The sequence below is a fragment of the Teleopsis dalmanni genome, chromosome 2 (assembly GCF_002237135.1).
Source record: "Teleopsis dalmanni isolate 2A chromosome 2, ASM223713v2, whole genome shotgun sequence".
In the NCBI taxonomy this organism is placed as follows: Eukaryota; Metazoa; Arthropoda; class Insecta; order Diptera; family Diopsidae; genus Teleopsis; species Teleopsis dalmanni.
In genome coordinates this window covers 232,567,581-232,595,192 of record NC_051847.1, presented here as the reverse complement: position 1 = coordinate 232,595,192, position 27,612 = coordinate 232,567,581, and the positions used below count along the sequence as shown (strand labels likewise).

Sequence of the window (27,612 nt, the reverse complement as noted above, 5' to 3'; positions counted from 1 at the left end):
GTTCAAAAAAAATGTCTTTAAAAATATATAATTAATTAATTTAATTATTGTCTAGTTGGCTTATGGTTTCGTTTTAATATAACACAGCAAGTAAATTTGTTAATAAAACTTTCACTGAAAAGTAACAACATAAAAAGTCAAGTACGGCATTTTCAATTCAGTTCAGTTGGCGCTGACTCTGAGCTTCAAATTTGGCAGGACACGAGTTCGATTACTGTATTTGCAGTCTGTAGAAAATATCATTAGGATTCCGATCTATAAAGATAATTATAACAATTTTTAATATATTTTTATAAAGTATGTATTATTGTTGTTGGTAATTATTGTTGTTGGCTACTTGTGGATAAACACGATTAGTCATCACGAGTTGTAAGCCTGGCATTTGCAATCCAAAAACAAATTATATACGGACTATAAATTAATTAAATAAAAATTCGATTATTTCCTAAGACCACTGATGAAGAGTACTTGGCAATACTCGTAACAGCGTTGTATGGTCAGTCAAATTTCAGTAAAATTAAAAATAAAATTTTTATGTTTGTCCTTTCTTTTTTTCTTTACTATTCGAATTTTCTAAAAAATTTTTAATATTTTAATTATTAATTTTTATGATTAATATGAATACATAACAAAAATATACAACAAACATACAAATACTTTTCTATAAAATTATTTCATATTTTGCACTTATATATATTAAAATTTCTAAACAAAAATAATTATGTATTCTTCACATACTATGAGTTACTATTATAAAAATGCATGGACGTCCACCACTTTGTTCTATCGTCTATATTATACTAGTTTTTACCAATCATTTCTCTATAGAGGTGGGCCACATTCTCTAGGTCTGTTTTATAGTTCATTTTTTGTTATAAAGTAATTTTATATATGAGATACGTAGCATCTCTAGCGTCATTCTCTTTCCATAATACTTCTCTTCGCATAATACCTCTGCCTGTTCAATACAAGAACTATTTCCGAGACCACTGATGATGAGTATTTGGCAATATTCAAAACAGTTGTATGGTCCGCCATTCATTTAATTAAAATAATATAAAATAAATTTTTGTTGTTATAGTTCACTACTGTTAAATTTCACTCTTTATTAAATTTTTCAATTTTTCAGTCACATAAATAAAATGTTAATGTCTTGAATTTGTAAACAATTTTTTGATATTTGAAATAAGTACAAAAATTACATAATTTGCATTTATAATTTTACAATTTAGTTGAAATGTTCATGCAAGACGGTAATTAAAATTGTTCCCTTTCTCGAGACGCTACACCGTACAGTGTAGTGTGTAAGAAGAAACTATGGCGGGAAACGCAAGGAGTTCCCATTGCCGAAAAGAAAAGGAGTCAGGCAGTTGAGTGCATATTTTAATGGCGTTACATGTTAAAATAAAAATTTTAACGATTTTCAGATGCAAGTTTTTCACACATTAAACGCTTTACTACGTTCCTTTTTGGAAACTATTTACGGTTTTTGGCGACTAACAAAATGTGCCACACGCAATGCCATTGTTATGATAAGGACTCATATATACCGCTCACACACACACACATACACACACACACGAATACATATACAATTGCGCACGTACGTGAATGCTAATATTGTAGCTTAAACAGCTAAGCGCGTCACTGCATTTAAAGCTACACAAGAGCTTGAGCAGGAAACAGGAAACAGAATTTTTGCATAAGCATTTTATTTCAAAAATATCCTTCTGCTCCTTCCTTCTGCTCCTTCTGCTCCACTCGTGGTGCTGACGTTTGCTTTGGAGTTTAGTTTCGTGCTGAACGAGAAACGTGCAGCAGGTGTAAAAGTGTTGCATATTCAAATGGTTTATTTCACACAGAATTTTCCATAACCAAAGGATTTTGGCTATGGAATCTACATATATTCAAAGTAGTTTATGCGTTTATGCTGACTGGAAATGCAAACTATATGATGTCATATTTTGTATCACGTTGTTAGCTATTACAAGATACTTATTTTTTAATTCTGAAAATACTAATAATTTCATTTCATATACATTATGTATGTACGAGCGTTTTTTACATACCCACATACATAATTACTCTCATTATGCCACGCACTGAAGTTTTTGTCAGCTGACATAAAAGGATATGGAATAAATGAATCATGCAAAAGTTTTGTAATAATGTCGAGAAGGAATAAGGAATGATATTTTAATTAGGTTTTTACTTAAATGATTAAACGGTACCACTAGTCGGAAAAGTTTGCCTCGATTAGCGGTTACACGCTTACTGTCATACTTATGGTACACTAAAGATGAAAATGTTAGATTTGGGGTTTGGTGCAGGAATAGGGTAAAGGCAGCTTGCTAATTCCTACCATTTAATCTCAAAACTTTCTATCAGTATCCTTATATCAAATAAATGATTTTTCTTCGAAAAGTAGTAAGAAGGAAATAAACTTTTACTAATACGCCTTTTATAACTTAATGTGACTTAATCCAGTAATTTATTTTCGTTCCAGTTTTGGAATACTCCGTAATTGGTTGGTTAATTTATTTTCTAAAGAAATTACTCATTAAAATATTAAATACTTTATTAAATATTAAAGAAAGGATTACTTAACTAAATTGTAAAAGCTTCTTACTGTATTACAATATATGTAGTATAATAGTCATTATATATTACAGCCACACTTCCATAACTCGAAGTACCATTTTGTAAGGAAGAGGCTCCACTTATTGAGACTTCGAGTTAAAGATTATTTTGTGATTGTAAGCAATTTGCTCTCTAATCCCTGTTGCGTTCTATTTAGTTTAAGTTATAGAAAATTCAAGTTATAGAAGTTTGAGTTATAGTTTGACTGTATTCTTATTATTAAAACGGGTGCTTAATGATAATATATGTAACATATAATAATCGGTACTTATTATATTTATTTTTTGAACGGGCTAATTCGTCTAGTGTTCGAATAAGACTCTTTTTAAATAAGTTTTCAAAGTTTATGTTTTATTTTGTATGAATAATTTGTATAAATAATAAAAAAATAAATTATATTAATTATTCTATTACGAATATTATATTAATTATTATTCTATTATTATTTTTAAGAGGAGGTCGAAAATTGGGTGTCTGGTTGGTTTGCTTTAAAAGACGAACAATTTTTTTGGCGTGGTATCCACAAATTGCCAGAAAGATGGTCAAAATGTGTAGAAAGCAATGGCCAATACCTTGAATAAAATGTTTTTTACTTTTCTATTAATAATTAGTGTTTTATTTTCACCAAAAAACGCTCATTTCATACCAGTACACCTGGTAAATTGTAGTTTAACATCTTATAAACCATTGTATTTTGTTAGAAAGGTTTCGAAAACAAAAAAAATGGAGTTTTTGACTAACCATTCAGCTGTTTCAAGTATTGCCAAATACATTAATTATTATAAAAATAATTTACACTCAGTTAGTACAAGTAAAAAATTTATATACTTTATACAATATAGGTACATAAAATCTTTTTGATGTGTAGGACTTCAAGCTAAAAGAAAACAAATGCAATCGACGTATAAATTAATAAGAATAATAATTTAACTCAAGTAACTGATATGTATATAAGAAATCACATTTCAGGGACCGAATTTAACGCTATATTTCAAAACTAAAATAATTGTTGATATGACCGTTTCACCACCGATAAATCAATCAAAAAGACTTCTCTACAACTGCATGAGAACTAATAATAATAAAAGATAGAAATATTATTGAACTGAAATTTTTTTCATTATAATCTGGTTGATAATTTCGTGGCATTTATTTATTGAATAAAATTTCCAATATATGTCCACCGCGGCTACGAGTTATATCGTCCATTCCATCAGTTCAATTTTTGACTAGTTTTTGCAATAAATGTGACCGTATGGCGCCAATGATGACATGAACATTGGTTTTTAATGCATCAAGAGTTGCTGGTTGCCGGTATAAAAAGTAATCGGCAGGCGTTAAATAGCACGAACAGGACCACTTCTCGAAATAAAGTTGTTACCAAATTGATTTCACAATAAATCTATTGTTAAGCGCGCTGTAAGAAAAGTTGCATCGTCTTTTTGGAACCAAATGTCGTTTTATGTCGATGATTAATTTTTGAAAACAAAAATTCAGGCGAGCGCATTTCTCGATAGCGCTCGCCATTCACCATAATAGCAGTTCCATCCTCATTACGAAAGAAATATGGGCCTATGATGCCACCACCGTATAAACCATACCAACTAGACAATTTTTTTTGTATTGTGGATGGTTTTGAATCGAGAATAGTAAAGTTAGTAGGAAAATGGTCAATAACTGTACGAATTACTTGCTCACTAGACCGATTATGTTAAACGTAAAATGGACAAAGTGTACAGTTTTAGTTTTCAAAACAAATTTCCACAATTTGAAATCGTTGTTCTAGCGTTAAACGATTTATAATGATTTGCTAAACCTTACTGAATAGAAATGTGAACACAATTTGATATTTTGAACTGTCAAACCATAGTTATCGGTATCGATAGTTCTCATGTATTTTAAAAAACATCCTATATATTGGTGTGTGGTCTTCATTTGAAAAAATTTCTTAGTCATATCTTTGTTCCCCTACAAGTTGATAATGATTATCGTATCGGAATGTAACATGAACTGTACAAACCTTATCATAACAGTACATCGATACTTCGGAGATAAAGGTGTTTGAAGTTTCTCAAGTAGACTGAGGGAGTATTAATCTCCATGGTTACAGATTACGTATATATATACGAAGAGCATGCTTTCAAGACCTTCGTGTCGCAGTCGGATACAAGCGGACATTCCCACAACACTAAGTTAAAAACTGTTATTAAAAGATTCAGATTTGGAATGCACATGCATAAATAAGTGAAAATGTTCCGATTATCGACTCGAAATTTATGTTAATAAAAACATAATGTTTTGTTGATTAGTTATAACTAATATTATTAACTATCTTTGATTTAAGCAACACATATAGAAACAGTGCTATAGAAAATCCGCACAGCATCCTTCATATTAAGGCGTGCATCATCATTGACCTGCATCTGCCACTCATCTGCTATGAATTCATAGTACTACATTTTACGATTAAGAGATAATTAATCAAACTAAACCATAATTGTATTTCGTGAGCAAATGCATGGATTGATTAACATTGATTGATTGATTCTGGCATTCCATATACCATATACTGATAACACATTAAGTTCTTATTAAATTAATTTTATATAATTTAAAATCTTAATTTAAGCTTAATATATATTTTCAAACCTACTTTTAAGTCAGAATCATATTCAAAAGAATATTTTTTAAAATATTTTAAATAAGTATGTAAATTAAACGTTTTTAATTACTTTTCCGTGTTCTCAAATTAATTTCAGATTTTTATTAAATTTTGCTTTTAAATGCACTTTGCTCATCGGTATTACCTTCCCGTAATGCACATCCTGTCATCGTCGCATTTTTATGTAATTTAGTGCAAACATTGATTTCGGAATTATGTTAAAATGCTTGTGATTACTATTTACTTAAGCTGCAGGATATTCCTGTACAACATCCTGACATCCTGCATAATTTCCTGTTTAAAATGTACCGTTAATGAAATAACAAATTGGCAACAGTTTTTAAAAGTTACTTAACGTAAAAGCGAAAAGTATATATCGCAAGAAACGTTTGCCTCTACGAGGCACCAATATTTGAGCTAAGTAAAGTACTTTCGTATTTATTCTTAAAACTCTAATTACTTTAATGGCATATGATCGCTTTCTGGCACATTTGTGACATATGCGGCCTGGCACATTTCGCATACGACAAACTACTTGTTAGCATGCGCCACCAAGAAAAATGGAGACAGGCGAAGCGTACGTCGTCAGCTCATTTGAGTAAATATAAGTCAAGTGCTACCAGTGTTGAACAACAGCTGAAGAGGTGCTTGTAGTATGTTTCATTGCCCACTAACATGCCCACATATGCCACTTGGCGCAGCCAGCAAACCTCCAATTTTGTTTTTGTAGTTGTTGGGATGTCTGTTCATATCAGTATCTGCCTACCTGCCAGTGCTACTGATAGGCCACTTTCTTTATGAGCTACGCCAGAACAGTGGCACAAAGCAAGAAACACTTCATTTATCCAAACAGTCTCATGCCAGGAGTTGAGTTCAGTTGAGTTGAGTGGAGCAGAGCAGAGCAGAGTAGAGCAGAAAGCCATTATGCAGGTAGCAAACTTTAGGCTTCTGTGTTAAGTATGCGCCGTTTCAAGATTTTTTCCTTTTTTACTATACGCTCCGTTATGTGTTTCTGTCCTAAGCGCAGAAATAAAAAGAAAATTATAAGAAATTCGGAGCATTTATTTATAGTTTATTTAAGGACTGCATATGCTTTTAAGTGTCCTGTTTATGCACCTGGCACCTTGAGTGCTGTGGAGCAGCTTGAAATATATATGTATGGTATACTGCTTTCTTCTCACGATTAAGTAGAACGTCCCGTTTAAGTCGTTTAGCATCTGCGGCACATACTTTTTAAGCTATAGTCACTTTCTTGTCGTCTTCCACATTTTAATTAAAAGAAACTTAAATTGTTTATTTGCTGACATCACATATGAAATATTTATGAATAAATATTTTATTTTAAGTGCTCTTAGGAAATTCGTAGTATGTTCAGTTCGAAACTTGAAATTTTCTCCTATCACGACAACAAATATTTTTGTTTAAATAAAAACTTTTTCCTTGAACCTGGCAAAGAAATTAATTTGATATAAATTGGCATTTTCTTACATTCCCAAATGAGAATTTTAATTATTGAAATGGAATGCTTATCTTTGCCCAGAGTTTTGTATTTCATTTTTAATTGACTCAATGAAAGCAAATACACGGTGACTGAGTTAACGCAACGAAACGAACTGTAACCAAATCCATTAAAATAATTAGTAAGCACACACACGTACGTACTACGAACGAACCCCCGTTTGAAAGAAATCTTAATTAGCATTTCGATATAACCGCCAACTAAGTTAAATAGATAGAACCAATCTATACAAATTCATTATAAAATACAAGCACCAGTGGCACGGTTTTCGAAATCATAGGAAAACCTTGAACGCTTGGCGGAAAAGCGATTTATTTAGCTAAACTAAAAACAATCGTCCTGGCGTGGCAGAAACTAATTTGGTTTTTTTTTCTTCTATTTTTCATTTCAGATGGTTACCGAAATCTGCAATGCGGCCTGTTGGCCCCGAAACATCACACACCGACTGCATTTTGGTCGTCGGTGTATCCCGTCCGAAATTAGCTGTAGTCTTTATAACCGTTATGTTAATATCCTTATTTCTAACATTTCACGTTCTTTACGACAGTGCCGTTTACAACATACAAGCAGCGCAGGCGGTCTCCGAACATCGTCGCCTGGCCATATTAAGCACTAATCGCTTGCCGGAATATAACAAACCCGTCGCTGTGCCGTCATCCACCAATCAAATTAGTCATCCCATGGTGTTTCCGTCAAATCGTGTGCACTTCCCCAAAACAAGTCGAAGATTACCACAAGTGAGTAAATATGAATGGCAGTCAAGTAGTGACTAACTTTAATTATATGTACAAAATATATTTTTAGATAAATAAGCATTTCTAATATTTTGTTTACCAAAGAGCTAGGAATATCACGCACTGGGCATAGAGGAATTAAATGTCCTGTAGAAACTTATAAAAATGTTGTTTAGCTCACGTTAATTTGAATTATTTTTTATTTAGTCTAAGATTAAATAGACTGCTGACGTATTTAGCATTGATTTACTTACAGTTTAAAATAAAATGAAATAATTTTTTATTAAAAATTTTTTTTTACATGACAAAAAACTAACATTGTTTTGATAAACTAAAATAGGGTTAGAAATATTTAAATAATATTCAGTTTTTACTAGATATACATAAAAACTTTTATTCTCATCTGCTAAAGATTTATTATTCATGAAATAACTCAAATATATATTTATAGAAAAAAATGAGAACACTTTTTTATATATAATAATGATTGCTTTGACTACATTATTGGTAACCACTACTAACCCATGTAGTCGAAAAAAAAATTGAATGCTAAAAATCAAGACAGCAAAATTTGATTTTATTGCCTTCCATCATATCGCTTAACTAATTAATTATTTAATTAATTAATTAATTAAAAAAAAATATATTAATAATTTGATATTAAAAATAATATAAAAAAAATGTGACTAAAAACAATTTTTATTCTTGCAAAATAAGTACTTAACTATATCGCCAAACCAGTCATATTACTAATATTATACAATTTATTGTAAATATAATACTACATTTATTATATATTTGTCATAGAACAAAATTATTTGTTATTATTATTTTATTGTGTAATTATTACAACCATTACAGAAAAAAAAGTGTATTAGGTTTGTCAAGATATTTTTAACGCTTTGAAGAGAAAGTCATAGACCTCATTAAGTCGTGTATTCATATATATATAAATACAAGTTTAATTCATTCTGTTTGTTTTAGTTCAAAGTAGTCTCTCCGTTTTTAAAGTAATTAAATGAAAGACTTTTGCCACATACTTTTCGGAGGTGGATTATTTAATCATTTGTTAAATTGATTAAAATCAGACCACTGTATCCTATAATTATCTAATTTGTATGAACTTAAAAAATGGATATAAGTTTTCTTCGTTTTTAGTAAAGATATAGAAAGATAATTTCTCGGAATTGGATTATTCAATCATTTGTCAGATTGATTAAAATCAGACCACTGTATCCTATAATTGTCTAATTTGTATGAACTTAAAAAATGGATATGAGTTTTCTTAGCTTTTAGTAAGGATATAGAAAGATAATTTCTCGGAATTGGTATATTTAATCATTTGTCAGATTGAGAAAAATCAGACCACTGTATCCTATAATTGTCTAATTTATATGAACTTAAAAAATGGATATGAGTTTTCTTAGCTTTTAGTAAGGATATAGAAAGATAATTTCTCGGAATTGGTATATTTAATCATTTGTCAGATTGAGAAAAATCAGACCACTGTATCCTATAATTGTCTAATTTGTATGAACTTAAAAAATGGATATGAGTTTTCTTCGTTTTTAGTAAAGATATAGAAACATGACTTCTCGGAAGTGGATTGTTTAATCATTTGTCTGATTGATTAAAATCAATTATTGTAAACAGTAATTAAGGTTGTCTATGCTCACAATATAAGTACTATAACTAACCATACGTTAGTTGTATATAACTATAGGTTTATTGACTATAACTATATATTTATATAAAAATTTAGCACATTACAATTTTTATTAATTATTAGTTTGTAAAATGGTAAATTATGAAAAGAAAATAACTTTCTTCTTCTGACAGTACAAAAAAAAAGTGCATACAGTTATCTATCAGTGCTATAACAACGTGCCATTATTTGTGCTTTGGTGCACAAGGCTGGCACAACAACCTAACAACCTTATATATGTAGCCATCTATGTAAAGTTATTGAAAGAATGCATTTCACATTAAGACTTCAGTTGTTATTATTATATAAAATATAATTTATTATGATATAATTTATTATGATACTATAAATGTATTTTATGACTTTTTTTTTATAATCAGAGTAGTTGTTAATGATTATATTTATATTTTTATGATTATATATAATATATTAATATAATTTACTGTGTTGAAAAATAAATGCAATCGATTTTACTAATTGTAAAAATTCGTTCATTATCATCGTACGACAAATTAACCTTAAAGTGCATTAGCTTTTCGTTAATTATAGATTTTGATCTATTTGCTCAGTCAATTATTAATTTTTTTATATCTAAACTACTTATTATAAACTACTTATTAGAAATAACGTCATGGGCATCCCAAAGCAATTATATTTTCATATACAAATTTTAATTACACTTCAAAACCAAAGGCTCAGTATGACTGCGTTCCATTAAAGTTAAATTAACTTTACTGTTAATTAAAACTAAAACAAAAAAAATGTTTAACTAATTACTGAGTAAATTTTTGAACTTAACTAAAACTTTAGGTATGGCAACATTTTGTTTAACTTTAATAATTAGCTTCGTCATATATGTTATATTCCGTGCAGTAATTCCTATCACAGAGAAAAGCTAAATCACTATATAGAATATGTAAAAGGAAGCAGTAATTAACTAAACTTATTGCAATTATCTCTAATACAAAATAATTTCATATAATCTGTCTTTCTACTTTCTCGAATTAGGCTCTCATAATTGGAATTCGTAAATGTGGTACACGTGCTTTACTAGAAATGTTGTACCTGCATCCTCGGATACAGAAAGCAGGTGGAGAAGTACACTTTTTCGATCGTGATGAAAACTATGTGAAAGGCTTGGAATGGTATCGGAAAAAAATGCCACACTCATTCCGTGGACAAATTACCATAGAAAAAAGTCCGAGTTACTTCGTCTCACCAGAGGTAAGTGTATGACAGGAAGTTTTTTTGCAAGAAATGTATTTTATACCAATAATGTATGATAAAGTTATGGCTTTTAACAAAACTTTTTTTTATACCATATATTACACTTAAACACTAATATTAAATAGTTTCATGTTTAATGAGGCAATGCTTTAAATAAGTTTTCCAGAAACTTTATTAAACATCAAATCTTATACAATCCAGTTCCACATCTTCTCCTCATTATTCCACTAGCATTATAGTTTTTATAAAATATACTTTTTAATTTATATGTGTTCTTTAAAGTTCTACTTTAAGAGCTTGAATAAATATTTTCTTCTTTTTGTGGTGGAAGAGTTTTCACAATATCCTATCTAAAACTGTGGTAATATATCGTCGCTAACCATTTAAAGTACCTGCTCAACGGAAGGGATGATAAGACAAAATGAAAATGTTAGCATTAATTAAAAAAACTCTAAAATAATATTAAATATCCTGTTTTGCTTGGCGCTTGTTGTTTTTCTATTGACAATTGTAAATGCCATGCACAGGTCCTAGTATTCGCGCGATAGTCGTCCTGTCGCAGCACATAGTCGTCCTGTCACAGCACATAGTCGTCCTGTCGCAGCGCAGAGAAAAGTTATTAAAAATTAAAGCAAATAAAAATAAACAATTTTTATCGCCATTGTTCGGCGATGCATAAAAAGGAGTTTCATAGCTTCTGGACTACGGAAACTGCAGCGACTGGAGCGACTGCAAATAGCTGGAGAGGAAGAATCTGAAAAGTTAAACTCCACTAAATTTTTTGATTTTACAGGTTGGAAAGCGAGGTTCTGTCGTCCGCAGTTGCCTAGCTGTGTATTTGAGTTAGAAGTTCCGCATTTGTAATTCACAATTGCTTTCGACATTGTTGCTGAAACTCCTCTTGCAGTTTTGTAATTTTTATGAGTTTAATGCTGCTGCATTTGCCGTTCTCGGTCTGTAAAAACTAGAAGAAATAAGTGGTGTTGAATTATTAAGGCGTTGTATGTATTGTGCGGTATCAACCATGGCCGGCAATGCAACCAACGCATTTGTTGTTCGATTGGGGCGCCAAATATCTGTGATACCCAATTCACATTGTTAGCATGACATTAAGAGTGTTGATTGTGTTGCTGATTTTTAACCGTACCAATAATTCTCGATGTATTGATTTACGATTCCAACCGTATCAATGCAATAGCACTGTTAATGCCAACCGTATCTCAGTACCAAGTACCAATAAAGCTTAACGAAATTTGCAGTTAGTTTAAAAACGGTGCTGCAACTGCTGAGTGGTAGTAGAAAATCCATTTGCACACTGCCACATAGTAAGACAATTGTGCTTTTCAGGTGCTGCACTTATGCACTGTGATGTTGCAACATTTGCAGTGCTGCGTATACAAAGCCGTAAAGTGCAACTACAGCATTACTGGGTAGAAATCTGCTAATAAGAAAAACACAACAAAATACGATTTTCACTTATTACTTCCATTTTGTATTTTCCGCTTTATAATTTGTGTAACTCAAGACTTAAATGTTGCAAACTTTTAAGAGTTGCACTGCTGGAAAAATAGTAATAGTAGTAAAGATGAATAAATAAGAAAATATCTGGGTACGGTAAAAGGTTTAATGAACCACAGCTAAAACTTGCACACAACCTAGTACACGAATACACTCAATCGCATTCATGCAAAAGTGCTAAGACTGCTTAAATGTAGAGCACTTCAGTTTTTGTGCTTCGCCCCGAATGTGGCATGCAACAGCACAAGCAGAGCTACTTTACGAGAATTTTACAGCTGCTATAAATCTTCATTACATGTATTATGTATTAATATTTATTGACAGTCTGACAGTCTGACAGACAGTGAAGCGCTACACGGCAAAACAAACAGAAGCGCTGGTGTGGTTCATATGTGAGAGCGACGTTCCCGGATTTGGTGATGCAGCAAAGAGTCACAGTTTTATGATAAATGTTGCATGACACTTTCTGTTTGCCCTCCACTCTTCAGATTTATAGACAGTTCGTTGTTTATATTTACATATTTCTCTTCGCTATACACTTCGAAACTTCGAACTCCGATGACAGGGTATAGCAAAGTAGTCACTAAACCCAGTTGCTGCGAAGGCTGTTGAATTTGTATTCTATAAATCTTCTTCCATTTTAACGACTACAAATGCTACGATTGGCACTTTAGCATTGTTATACGACTCCTTTTGGACGAATTTAAAATAACCTTTTGGCTTTGAATATAAGTAACCAGACTCTTTCGACGAATTCGTAAATAATTTAGTAAGAGTTTGTCAATATGAAAAGCTTTTCTTATAAATCTAGATCATTTATTATTTTGGTTATATTCAGGAAGAAATACAGATGGTAGCCATGATAAAATTTTCCTTTTATGCAGTTCAATTATAATCATGGTAATCTTCAACTGCCAGACTTATTAAATATTAATTGACTATATACGTTAAACTATCAGACTTATTAAAAATTAATTGACTATACATTAAGACCGAAAAGTTTTCGGAAATTCTCATTTAAAATTCGCGCGCTGTATATTTTTCGATATTTTAATTTATGTAGTTTGGCAGCACTGTCCTTAATTACTATGCCAAAAATGAGCGCGATCTGTCAGACAGTTCGTTTACGGCAGCTGTTGAAACCAGTTCACCTCAGTAGGGCGTTGCGAAAAAAACAATGGAAAAAAATATTGAACAAAGAGTTTGCATCAAATTTTGTGTTTCGAACGAAATTTCGTGTGCAGAATCGTTGCGAATGCTACAAAAGGCTTATGGGGAATCAGTTTTATCGAAAACTCAAGTTTATGAGTGGTACAAAGCCTTCCAGGACGGTCGTACGACCGTCGAAGACATTTCGCAACGCACTACTGAGGTGAACTGGTTTCAACAGCTGCCGTAAACGAACTGTCTGACAGATCGAGCTCATTTTTGGCATAGTAATTAAGGACAGTGCTGCCAAACTACATAAACTTAAAATATCGAAAAATATACAGCGCGCGAATTTTAAATGAGAATTTCCGAAAACTTTTCAGTCTTAATGTATACGTTAAACTACCAGACTTATTAAATGTTAATTGACTATATATGGGTATTCACATTACTTCTGTTTTTATTTTTAAATTAAGTTTACAAGTTGTTTATTTATTAACAGATCAATTCTGGAAAAAACAGTTAAAAGTCTTCCAAAAGGACGAACGAGAGAGTGTTTGAAAAAGTCTATTAAAAATAGAATTAGAACCAATTGTTCTATTTACACAAATATTTATCAAATATTTAACTAATTAACTAATTAAAGATCGAGTGGAAGATTGTTTGAAAGATTTTTACTATTCTGGCACAAAAGTCTTTAAAAATCTATTAAAAATGGAATAAGAAACAATTGTTCTATTTTCACAATTTTTAATTAACTAATTTATTAATTAACAATTTTTATTGTAATTTTTATGTATTTTATTTTACATAAAAAAAAATTTATATAGCGCATATATCATTTGGACCGAAAAGAGCTTTCTGTGTTTCAAAAAACTACTGTCGAAAAAAGAAAATTCTTTCAAACGATCTTTCGAAAGATTTTTCGATGTGATGAGCTGAAAGATAGTTGCCAGAATTTTGCTGTATACCTATGTAGTAACTATAGTATGTCTAATTTAAATAAGTAATTTTAATTTATTATTAAAAAAATAAAGACTTACATATTCATCATAGTTTGGCAGTCCCGTCAATCTCTCTTTACCATTCAGTTCTGTTCGACTTTTATTATATTAAACAGGGCCTAGGATCTAAAAGTTAAAAACATTATTAAGTATTTCAAAACTCCAAACATGTATAGGGTAAGTTAGGATAATGTGTGCTGAGAAACACTAATGGATCGAAGTGTACTATTGTCCATTTAAATAATACTCACTCAGTTCTTTATCTAGTTTTGCGAGTGTTTATCATAGCAGCTAATAATCGTTCACTGTGGTTTGATGTTTAATATAAGAAACAAAACTACATTTTCTATTTTTGTGAAAAACTAATGAAAACTAATGTACTAAAAAAATACTTAAAATTCAAAATTTAAAAAAATCTATTGGATCGAAAAAAAAATTAAAAAAAGTGCATTTTAACTTTATCATATGAAACTACTCTCTCAAATAGGGCATTTGCGCTATTGTAGTGCTTACGTGCTTTTCGTGCCACATTTTTCGAAGTTATGGCAAAAGCTTAAGAATACAATCCTAAGAATAGTAGCTACCTCTTCTCAAAACTATTTGCAATAAACAGTTTTACTGGTCGACTCCGAGTTTTCGTAGAAATTGAGAAAAACAAATATTATTACAAATTTAATTTCCAATTTACAGATGCTGAAGTAGTTTAACCATCATTGGGAAGACTGCATCAATAATAAAACCAAAATAATAAATTTATTGCAAGAAATAAAAAACAACATAAAAATCAAAAACTTTCATTTCTATATTGGGTTTGTCACTTTACGTGCACTCTCAGCATTATGCATACTAAGTTTTATGATGAGAATGCATTTCGGATTCAACTAAATCGTGTTTTATTGGTGACGTTCAAGAATCATATAGACACGGGCACGTATTGTCACAAATTATAAGCCGATAATTTGCGAAACATATACAAAAGCTCTGACATCTACTTAATAATTATAGCCCAATAAAAACTAGAAAAATATCTAAAAAATTTTTTTGAGATCTTGACCTGATCAGATCTAGAACAGACTGTATTTACGAGCGATACATATCTTCTATCAGTCATGCATTCTTAAATCTAAAAAAATAACTGACGATATCAATATATTTGGACTTTGCAAACCTAATATTAAATATCAGGAAAAGGTTTGAATCAAAGGTACAAAAATTACAGGTTTAGATAATGAGAGTCTATAGGAAACTACGCGGTACTTTGCAAAGAAAAAAAGTTTTGATAACGAAGAACCCATTACCTATAATCAGATTAAAAATTAAATAAAAGATTTCATAAAAAAATTTTTTAAGGTAGTATACACATTGTTACTGTGACAATAAAAACAAAGTATGAAAATGCGATGGCAGTAAAATTAAAGATTCTGTAGTATATTTCAACAGAAAAGGTTCAAGATGTAATGTCCTATTAATTTGGCTTTTGATTACGAAACAAAACCCATTTAAACAAATTGTAAGCTGCCTTGAAATTGTTATACTCAAAGCATATTAAACATTTGGTAGCTAAATGTCATTCCAAATGTAGATTCCTACCATAGGTGAGGACTATATCGCAATTAATACCAAAATCGGAAAAAAATATAATATTACCAAATATATTGCCGATGAACTATATTAGCATAAGTTACTATGCCAATCAGTCTCTCAATCAGTCCGTTAAGTAAGGTCCATTATAATCCACTAGTTAACAAGTGACTTTTTATAAAAGAAATTATTTATTACTTATGGAACAAGTAATAAGAAGGCCTTAGAATTTTTTAATACATTATTTGTGCCGAATAGTTTTGTGAGAAAACTGAAGTCATAAATGCCCATCAAGTTTGCTCTGTTTCTGGCTAGAGCTGGGTAGCTGTAGTAGAGGTGCTCTACTCTATATTCCTTTTCTTCAACTTCACAACTTTTACAATAGAAAAGAAGATATCCTTAGAAGTATCCTAAGAATCCTGAGTATCCTTAGAAGATACTCACACTTTTAGTGCTTGGTCTATAGAGTCTATAACAGCTAATACAAATCACGACCTTAGACTTCCCGTGGTACGCTGAGTACCAAACAATCTCTTGACTTTTTCCTATCGAGTTAAGGCCACTTCAGCCTAGAAGAGAGCAAAGTATTGCTTTTTATCAGGTCGAAATGGAAATGAAAATTCTGTAGTAACTATAACACGAGAAATCTAAATTCAAGCAGTTTGTCACTTTCAACATTTAGCGAACGTCTCCTTAAGTTTGATATTATCGCCAGCTTCTCTTCAGAAGCACTCTATTTTTATAACTTGGATTTGCTGACTAAGATTTTTTTTTTAATTGCTTAAACTATAAATGTATTTTTATTTGAATTAAAGACAATTACTGCTTTTAAATAAAGTATTTTATTGATTTAATACAAATATCAGTTATATTCTATTCTACCCACAAGAGTTTGAAGCAGAGCTAATAATACACTCATATAATTGCAGCGTTAAATGTAGGTCTACCTATTAGTTTATATTTCTAGTAAAAACGAAATATTAAACAGATTTTAATTGCTTATTAATTCAATTGCTATATATTTTGCATTGAAAAGCTCCACATACTAAAAAACTATTTGGATTTGAGGCTGCAATTATAATCTAAGAGATATTCAATTTAATGTGAATTTAAATTCAATTTAATCCAAGCAAAATTGAGCATTTAATAAATTTAATTACAAATTAATATTAATTTTCAATTGACTGGCTTTTGTCAGTGTAGCTAATGAAAATAATTATATTATTAATTAAAGTCCGGGAAGGCAAACAGTCACATACGGCACACTTTAGCTTAAATTTTTAGTTGAAAATTTCTACTGCAGTGGTGAAATAGTTTTCATCTTATATTATTGTAATAATATAATGTTGTGTTTGTAATAATATTTTTGTAAAAAATTTAATATATTATCTTTTCATTAAACACTTTTCGTAAAAACATATTTTTTTAACCTTATTTTGACAGCTCACTTTCATCAATTTCATCAATGTGAGTAAGGTTCGTTTCTTTCAGTTTTGGTTGCCTCTGTATTTGGAATGAAGTGACAATAGAAAATTGAAACTCATTCAATTTAAATGAAAGATTTAAGCTGATTTAATTAAACTTAATATGCAACATGAAAGTCAATCATTGAAAATTTATTGAGCATTCATTTTCTCCTGCATTCACACTTTAAACCCAAAGTCGTAGCATATTTTTTGGCGCATTGCCACTCTTTTCACAGGAAATTTTCGATTATTTTGCTGTTTTATTTCGGTTTTCATATACTCGAAAGCTCATGTAGCTTCGTCGTGTGCGCCAATTTATTGAAATATTTGCAATTTGGCTTAAAGGAAAATGCTCTTAACAATGAATAATAAATTGCGTTTGCATGCATTTGCTGCTTCTGCCAATTTACTTATAGAAACATACTAATGACATCATTTAAAAAAGAATTTCATTTATTTCTATTTATACCATATTTATCACACTTAGCACAACAGTAGAGAAATTGATATTTGGTGTGAAAGCAAAGCAATAAAGAAAACAAAACAAAACGAAACGAAGTCCTATGAAAGGAAATGAATCTTCTAATAAAAGAGACAACAGGTCCTTACTCTTATCTCAATGTTCAAGAATTTAATTTTTAATAGAGTGCATTCCTGAGCTGGCCATACCACTGTCTTAGTTACTGTCAAGTATCCATCATCAATGGTCTCTAGAAACAACTATTGATTAAATTGTGCATATACGATGATGCAAATGTTAGGAATTTGGCAAATATGATACATAGACTCGTGTAATTTATTATTATTATTGTTAGGGGATGTGGCACTGCAACTGTCGAGTCTATCGTATTCCCTTCTGGGCTTAGAGTAGGAATTTAAGCACTGTTGCGTCAATAAAAAGTAGTATTGAACCTACTTTATAGAGTTTTATTGCTTCTTCCATAAGAATATACATTTTAATGAGCCTATTTCATATGTGCATTAGCGCAGGACATTTGGACAGCACATGTGTGACCGACTTCTCATTCCCTTCACAGAATCTACAGTTTGCATCCCTAAGTGTACCCAGTTTTGTAAAGTGGTGTTTCAATCTACAGTGCCCTGTTAGGATTCCTGTGATAATTCAAAGATATTCTTTTCATAAGTTCATACAATCCTGGCATCTCTTATTGTTATACATAGGTACCAATAAGTGATTTGGATTGTTTTTATCCTGCTATATTATCCCAGTAATCCTTTTTATTCTAGTTCTTCTTTAGTTTTATGAGACTCGTGTAATATTAACACACAAACCAACCCACACTTATTCAAATCTCAAGTTTTGTCAATTTTTGTTAAAAACAATTATAGTTAGTGTGTTCTTTTTTAAATAACGCATAAACCACTGCTATATACATTTACTCATATATTATAAAGTGTTGTTCCTTCAAATTTACACTGGATTTAGTGAGGTGAACAAGCAAAAAGTATTTGTTTATATCTCATAAGAGATATATAATTTATAATTAAAAATTTTTATGTCTTATGACAAGAAGTCTATCATTGTGCAATAAAATTTTTTATTGAGTATGCCTGTTTATTTTGACCAAGAGTTTTTAACTGATATCAAATGACACAAGACTAAAAAATCTGTATAAAATCGTTCCGAAATCTTATTATACAAATCAAAGCCTTTATTTATTTTCTTTTTCTTATTTATTAAAAGTAGAGTCTTGCCGAGTCTGAATTAAAAACAATTAACGAATTTTTCAAAAAATTTGTTGTACTCATAGACCGGAACTGCTGGAACTAGTTGGAGAATTTTGGATAACCGGTTTCTTTCATTGCCAATTTTATTAATAATAGTTTTATAATAATAGTTTCATTTTGGTCAAGACAGCTTTTTGCGAAGATAGATAATCGTGCAACAAACTATCTGACAATCTATATCACAGACGAACTCATCAAATTCTGTCTCACTATCTTTCAGATAAAATTTTTCGTTCATCATCTGATCATCTGGGATGAATACAGAGTGAAAATTTTCTTTTGTATCGGACAAAATAGTATATATTTTCCTCATTCTGCTCTGTATTCATTCTGCATAAATATCTATCAATTGGCTCTTCTGTTAGCTTCTATGCCACACTTTGACGTCTTGTTTTCGGTTCATATTGGTAACACCACATTTCATTACCAGATATACCAGGCACAATAGCATGCTTAACAGTTGTGTTTCAAAAATGAATTTGAATGAAGTTGTGTTAACATGAATTTGAAAGACTTGCTTAAGTCGATTAGTTTCTTACTCAGAGAGTTTGACACGAAGTGCGCATAGACCTATCGTTTATGCAAACATTTAGTCAAAATTCTATAGCGAGTACTACTACATTTTTTTTCAGTGAGACTCACAGATGCATAGCTATAGTTTCGAATAATTTTTTATTTTTTGAATGCTTTGTTTTGTTCCGAGTTCTTTTTGGAAACGGAACTCGGTGATCGTCTGTGAAGTCCTAATCATCTTTCCAGACTTGGTTGAATTAACGAAAGACCTGTTCGCGGGATATATGTTTGTACGCATATCAATTTTACAGATATAAGGTGTGGAAATAGAAGAAGATCGCAAAGACACTTGTATAAGCTATAATTTTAAAGAAAATTATAAGTTCTAAACAAGAATATACCTTTGTCAAAATTGCACTATATATTGACTTCTGACTTTAATGCATATTAAACACAAGTGTGTTTTATTCACACTTACCTACGAAAGGACAATATGGATAACCTGGTATAATAATTTAGAGAGTGTGCTAAACTTTTTTTTTTGGAATAAGAAATCACCATCGATATCTAATGAGGTCAAAATTAAAATCGCTAATTACTGATTAAAGTTAGTATATTTAAAGCTTTTTTCGTGATCATTCTGAATGTCATGACAAACTATAAATTCGCTCCTTATCTCTGATTTCGATATGATAATTCACCTTAAATATCCTGCAATGACGGCATAATATGTAATTTATATATTATTTTTATTATATTTTATTAGCAATATGTTTTGTCTATAAGTTTTTGAATTATAATTTAATGTTTTAGAATCCAAAAATTAAAATTTTAATCAGCTTGTAAGCTATGACAGTAATTACACCAATATTCATAATATATATTTCGTTAAATAATATGGAATAGTTACTGAATTCATAATGAACTCAATTTTCAAAACTATTTTAAATATTTTCTATTTTCAAATTTCAAATTAAAATTCTAACCAACTTATTTTGTTTTAAAAATGAATTGGAATACTGTCTGGCAGCAAAACAATGGATCCTTTTTAAAATTTTGCAGACTTCATTATAAATGCAAAAATTTTGTTGTGGTAGTCTTTTTTTTGGCAATTTCGAGTCTAATTAATTTGTATTTTATTTACTTGGCCCATGCAAGCCATTTAAATTCATAACGAAGTGCATGAAGTGCAAATAAAATTATTATCAAAAATTTACTGCATTGAAATTGGCAAATGTTCTTTCAATGAGAATTTACATTTTACATTGCATATTTTTTGGCGCATTAGCCTGGCTTATATTATACAATATTATGTTTAATATTTTTTATCCATCTGTTGAGGTTCTTTTTGTTAAGTACGGAGGAGTTAATGGCTTATTTAATACTTTCACCGCAGATCCCTACTAACCATAGAACAAATGTGGGATAATTATTGTATTTAAATAGTATGCGAGTATAATTGTACTAGAGAAATAAGTCTAAGAAATTCTTTAACTATATGTACTAGTTAGAAACGCTTGTAAGTGTCTATTGCATTTTTTCTCAATAGTATCTATGATCGTTTGTTTAACCCCCTGCAGCAAGTCTTCCATTGAATTAAGATAATCACTTATTCAGGTGAATTTAGAAAAGTATGGTTTGAAGCACATTGCTTTCGTTTTAAATAGGATGCAATTTTAATTTAATGTCAGCATTTATAGATAAATAATAATCCAGTCAAGGCGTAAAGAGGGATTTTAAAAATACCTCGAGTTAAGAAAGAGTAAAAGTGCTCAAGTGCACTGCCTCAAACAGCTTCAACATAATTTATAGAATCACACTTTTGATGTACTTTTGCATTCTCTCGAGTTTCAAGTCTTTGTTTATATCCTCATTTCTGATGCACCATCCAACTTTTAGTTTATGTCTTAGTCCAATATTCTGATAAGTGTGAAGCTTTCTAATAGCGGATTAATAAAATGGATTGCTATAAGAAACATAACCTTAAAGTATTTTAGATCTAGAAAATTGTTTATAAAGCAGACTTTTATCTTTCATACTCAATTTCACTAATATAACTGGTTTCACACGCTTCGGTGTTATGTTACAAGCAAGGTTTTTGATCCTTAAAACACAACCATAAAGTGGTTTAAATCAAATTGTTTGCTAATAAAGCATAGTCACTTATCTTGATGGTTTCAGACTCTTTGGAGTTATGTTACAAGCCCGTTTCCTGATTCTTTGAAGTAAGCATTTTGTATCAAAGACTATATCTAAAAGTTTTACATCGTCTTTATATTTTGCTTCTACAAAACTGGCTTTTATTTTTCTTGGATTTGGATTCCTACGTCTTGTCACGAAAATTGCTTTCGTTTTCTTAGCATTTACTATAATTAATTACCCCAAAAGTATTTTATTATCCAATCAATATGAAGTTGTAAATATTTAATAATAGAATAATAGAGGTTTTGGACTGTTGCCAAGAATTCTCTATTCAATCAAGAGCTAACTAATAGTTTCATCATTTGAACAGAAATATCATATTAAAATTTTTCAATTTGAGGTCAGCCCATTATGCCACACCTGATTAAATGCCTTAACTATATCAAACAAAACCATTTCAGTAGATTTCACTTCGCTGAGAGCTCTTGCTAGTTGGAGATCATTGAAAAAATTTTCTTTTCTTTTCTTGAGAAAAAAATCCTTATCTGTAACTATATATTTCAGTCTCGTCAACACTATATTTTTTGCTATTTTAGCTGTAGCGGACAGAAAACTTATACGTCTCCAATTATTAAATAAAATTCTTACTCTGCTTTGGGGGTAGACTACTATTACTGTAGATTTCCGGGAAGACACCTATAGAAACTATTGCATTAATAATATCTTTTGGTTCCTGTTATTACTGACAACGGAAGATAAATATACCAATATTTATTATTTAAATTTTAATATCACCCAAACTCTCTACTGAATGTATCCCACAGTAAACAATTTCGAAGAAAAGAATATCCGCATACTAATCAGGGTTGACTTCTGAGTCACTAACAAAATTTAAAATATATCGGAATCATAGGTTATTTATATAATTATAATATCGAAATATTATTACTTATTATTATTATTATTATTACTTTTAAGAACACATTCAACAAATAAATAGCTCGTTTAAAAATAATTAGAAGAAATTACTACAGTGGAATTGTAGCTATAGTAATACATTAGACTATGGGTCTTAAATAGTCTAAATCTTGTTATCACAGTTTTTTACACAGTTTATACTTATTTTATTTTTTCTTAGTCTATATCCAAGATGTAAAAACTATTCTATTTTTACTTTTTGTACTAACAGTATTATATATAGTATCTTATATCTTAACGTAAACCTTAGAAGATTTGAAATCGTAAACCAAGGAATAGTGTATGATTTAGCTGTAGCTAAATACCATCCCAGTTAGCTTAGATAATTTTCTTGATCGATGGTTTAATAGATCTGGAAGGCAAGTAAATATACATGTTATGTTGATCAATATATATTTTGTATAGATCATTGTATACATTTTAGAACAATTAATGAGAAAGACGAGGAACTTTTCCATAAGTAAAACCTATTCTGAGTCTCAGAACACAGAAAACTTTTCGTGTACCTTATCAAAATTTATATTTGTTAGAAAAAGTTATAATAATGACTTAACATATTATAATTTCAGATTATAAATTCGGTTAGTATTCATTTCATTTTCTAATACATTTTTAGCTATAATAGCTAAACCAATCAAGTTACATTAAGATTATATATTTGATATACAATACTATATAAGGTAACTTCACAAAGAAAAGTTACGGGTGCATATGCAGGGTGATATTTTGCGAAAAGTCAAGATAACGGTTTTTGCAAAAAACTCTAAAATAATACACTGCAAAAAAAATCGTTACGATTTTCGAGTTCTGCAGAAAATTTCCCTGTAGGAAATATAGGTCTCACATTTGAAAAACAAACCTTTATATTATTTGTAAGCTAGTGTAATCTATGCATAAGATTTATTAACAGTGGCTCATAAAGCTATATACATATATCTGATATTGAGATTCATACGAACCGTTTCACATTTGTTTACCTTATGCCGAATATAGTTGCAATTCTAAAACTGAAAAAATAGAATTACACTACTACGGAAAATGGTGTAATATGGAACATATTTATATAACATGTGTATTTATACATATTAATATATGCGAATTCTTATCATTTTTATATTGCTTGGAGTACATATTTTTGCAATATTAATTGGATATAGCTTATAATATTAATTCTTTTTAAAGTTTTCACTATATTTTTAATGTTTGTCTAGTAGCATTCGTTGCTACATACTTGAAACACAATACATATAAAACTGTAATTCTCAATAGGTTTGCTTGCTTTAGTATTTGTAATGACTACAATGACTATAATTCTCAATAACTTAATATTAAATCTTAATAAAACTCATGCAACTTTTGATTGCAGCTAACAGCTTAAAGCTTAATATTAATGTTATTAATAACCAAGAATTAGTTTTTTCTTGATGCATAGGTAGCAAAATTGTTTGTTTATTGGAAAATGAGATACTTTTGCAGTAACCTTTTGTTGATGAATCTATAAAACAGTGTATGTGGGTGTATATATGTAATGCACCTTCTAATTAGATGCATTTATACCAATATCTGTATATTAATAATTTCAACTCTCAATGTGTTTACTTTAAAGCTAAAATTGTATGTAAGTTTCCATTGAAGCCAGGTGTAAGTGCTTACTTTTAATGGAACTTTTATTCTAAAATACTTTTACAAAATGTTAGGGTCATGTCCACGGTTGCCACTTGAAAATTTTTTCCTGTACCAAAATTGGTTTAAAAAGGTACCATTTCTGTAAAAAAAGGTCCAACATTTTTTTGGACTTCTTTATTTTTTCGTTCTGTGTTTTTCATAGTGTTATAAATGAACAAAATATAAAATAGTGTAAAGTTGCATTTATAAAAAAAATTAATTGGAAATATCCACAATAAAGTTGGGTCGTCAAAAATGTACCATTTTTTGAACATGAGTACCAAACGAAAAAAAAGTACCAATTTTGGTACTAAAGTACCATAAGTGGCAACCGTGGTCATGTCCAAAACTATCTGATTATTGCAATCCTAACAACTATTAATATATTAAGAAATTTGTTCTTGTAAGTCCAAAGATTATTTGATTTTTGCATATATTTGTTAATATGTTTTGTTTTTTTAATTTATATAAGATTTGTAAATTAATTTGTGTAAATCTAACAATTCAAGCTATTCGTAATTCGAACCAACACATGACTTCGGATTTTCAAAAACCTTGAAAGTAAACCTCGTCTTTAAAGTTCACTTTGATGTTTTGTGCTTTGGTTAAACAGTTGACTTTGTACTAAATATTTGGAATTCCTTTTATCATATGCACAATGAGCATCTCAGCACCCTTCTAGTGTTCAATTAAATTGTTTACACTTCACATTACTCAGATCCCTCTGCACAGCTGTGCCTATTTCCACACTTTATAGTGTTCAATCCAATATAGTTTTTGTACCCTTCTTTTGTACTGATTTACAGAGCATGAGGTGGTCTCCGCTGTGCATGCACTAACAGTGCTCAGTGCTGTCCACTGTTCAGTTAATTCCTCGCAATAAAAACACCAACACTGAGCCGAGGTATAGTACGGCACCAGGAACAGTAAATAAAAATTGTGGCTGTTGTTGCATGCTTCAGTGAGCTCATTTCAAATTTATTAAAGTGCCTGCACTTTACTCCAGATTTTTAAAGCTACTCCAGCCGACAATATTAAAGATTTATTAAAGTTAAAAATAATTGGTAGAAATTTTCATTTTCATTTTAAATATGGAGAAGCAGTCTGCATTAACGATTTGACTGCATTAAAATTATGCTCATTTCAAGCTCAAGCAGCTATGATACCAGATATTGGTCGGTGACAATTTGAGCCCCTACATAGTAGTTCCAGAATTATCTTATCTTTTTCCGTTTTTCATTGCAGTTTTACTTTTCATTAGCCTTCTTTGAACTGATTTCGTTAATTTGTAGTTGCGAGCTTATTTTATGATTATTGCTGCGCAATTTACTATGTCAATGAGCATCGCCAGTAACATCCCTGTGTTGTGAAACAATGAATTAATTTGCCATTTACCATTTATAAGCAGAAGAGCAAAAATTGCATTTTAAAATGAATATTTTTTTATTAAAACACAAAACACTGAACACTGAACAGTGAACAGTGAACTTAAATGAAGAAAAATAGAAGAAATTTTATGCTTATTTAACGTGTTTTGGCGATTTGGATTCTTTTAGGTGCCCGAACGTGTACGAGCAATGAATGCCAGTATTAAACTTTTACTCATCGTACGTGAACCTGTGACAAGAGCCATTTCTGATTACACACAATTACGTAGTCATGCAGCAACAGCAACATTGCCCCTAGCAGAGAATACGAATGGAGCGATACCAGCTACTGATGTGGATAGCGGCGCACTACAGAAACCATCGTTGTTCTCTTCGTCTTCATCCTCATCATCATCCTCATCCTCATCCTCATCCTCATCCTCAACGTCATTGTCATCATCGTCTTCATCGTTGGCGTCGCAATCCTATGGCAAATTAAACGCATACTCTTGGTCGCAGTTCTATGACAATTCGATTGGTGGCGGAGGAGGAGCAGGCAGCGGAAGTCACAAAAATGTTATTGCCAAAGGCGGAAATGCCAATAGACACTTCGGTGGCAGCAACCAATACACAACAACACCAACGCCGCAAACGAATGCCGCAGCACAAATTGGAGCCAAGTAAGTGAAAGCACATTCCGCCATTGAAGCGGTGCGAGGTGCAAAAAAAAAAAAAATGAAATAAAATTAAAAAGTCGGAATAAAATAACAAAATAAAAATCTTAAAAGCAAATTAGTTTTTATGCAAAGTTCCGCATTTGAGTGAACATGGATGCGAATTCGCTATACAAAATGGCGTTGATAGCGAAACGCTGAAATGTTGAAACGAATTCCGAGAGCAATTTAATTTGTTAAAAAAGCAGAGATAAAATATTGCAATCATTTATTAAAAACATAAAATGAAATTAAAAATAAATAATATTGAAACTATAAAAATAATTATATTATATTTCCCTTCTCTCACATGTAATTCTACTTATGTATTTCTTTTTTCTTGTTTTTTGTATTGCTGTAGAACATTCGAGGAGTTGGCCATATTCCCCAATGGCACAGTCAACGAATCGTACCGGCCGTTGACCATTTCCATGTACCACTTACACCTGCATCGTTGGTTAGAAGTCTTCCCACGTGAGCAATTACTGGTTGTCAATGGTGATAGATTGATTGAGGATCCAGTTTCACAACTCAAACGGATTGAAACGTTTTTGGGTGAGTGCATTTCTGTTCATTTTCTGCAATTTGCCAATTCGAGTTTATTAGCTCACACATGCATAAAGGCCTACTAATAAATTAAACCTCAGAATTGTATGCAAGTGTCAATAAATTCTGATAGTCATACGTGCTTGGCACGGCGCGATGTAATTTCAGATAATTAAACAGTTACCGGATAACTCGTTGGTCTTGACTTTACTGGCACTTCAATGAATTATTAAGGAAATTAAAATTTTAATCATTTTATAATAGGTTTATGATGGATGAAATAAATTCCAATATTGTGAACCACACATATTCTGAATATCAACCGAAAGTCTAATTTATTTATTTAAAGAATTAAATACTTACCAGAATTGCAATACTTAACCGATAGATAACCGAATATTGGCATTGGACTTTAATAATATACAAAAAAGTGACTTCGCATAGTGATTTATGTCATATAACATATAGAAATACTCTGGCATATTCCACGAAAAATTGAAAAAAGATGCTTTAAAGTGAATTACTCATTTAGATATCAAAAATTCGGCACCAAATTTGTATAAGTTTTTGTTTTAGTTTAAAATATAAATCTATAAATTGTAACTATATATTATGAAATAAGTACCTTTATAGGCGCTTCAAAGCGAGAAACCGAGAGCTTAAAGAGTAAATGGACCAAAAATGATCATTTTTAGGCATATACCGCGTATTTGCGGTTGATCAAAATAAGAAGA

At 30.5% G+C, this 27,612-nt stretch overlaps 1 protein-coding gene across 1 annotated transcript in view; it reads left to right on the top strand.

Annotated features, from left to right (window-relative positions):
* LOC119676955 overlaps positions 1-26,964 on the top strand; it is a 32,887-nt gene extending 5,923 nt beyond the window's left edge. Inside the window, exons 2-5 of the mRNA XM_038088222.1 lie at positions 7,213-7,558; positions 10,269-10,484; positions 25,809-26,299; positions 26,694-26,964. Of these exons, the coding sequence (XP_037944150.1) occupies positions 7,213-7,558; positions 10,269-10,484; positions 25,809-26,299; positions 26,694-26,964 (1,324 nt within the window). The remainder of the gene's footprint in view (positions 1-7,212; positions 7,559-10,268; positions 10,485-25,808; positions 26,300-26,693) is intronic.
* Positions 26,965-27,612: the final 648 nt, after the last annotated feature.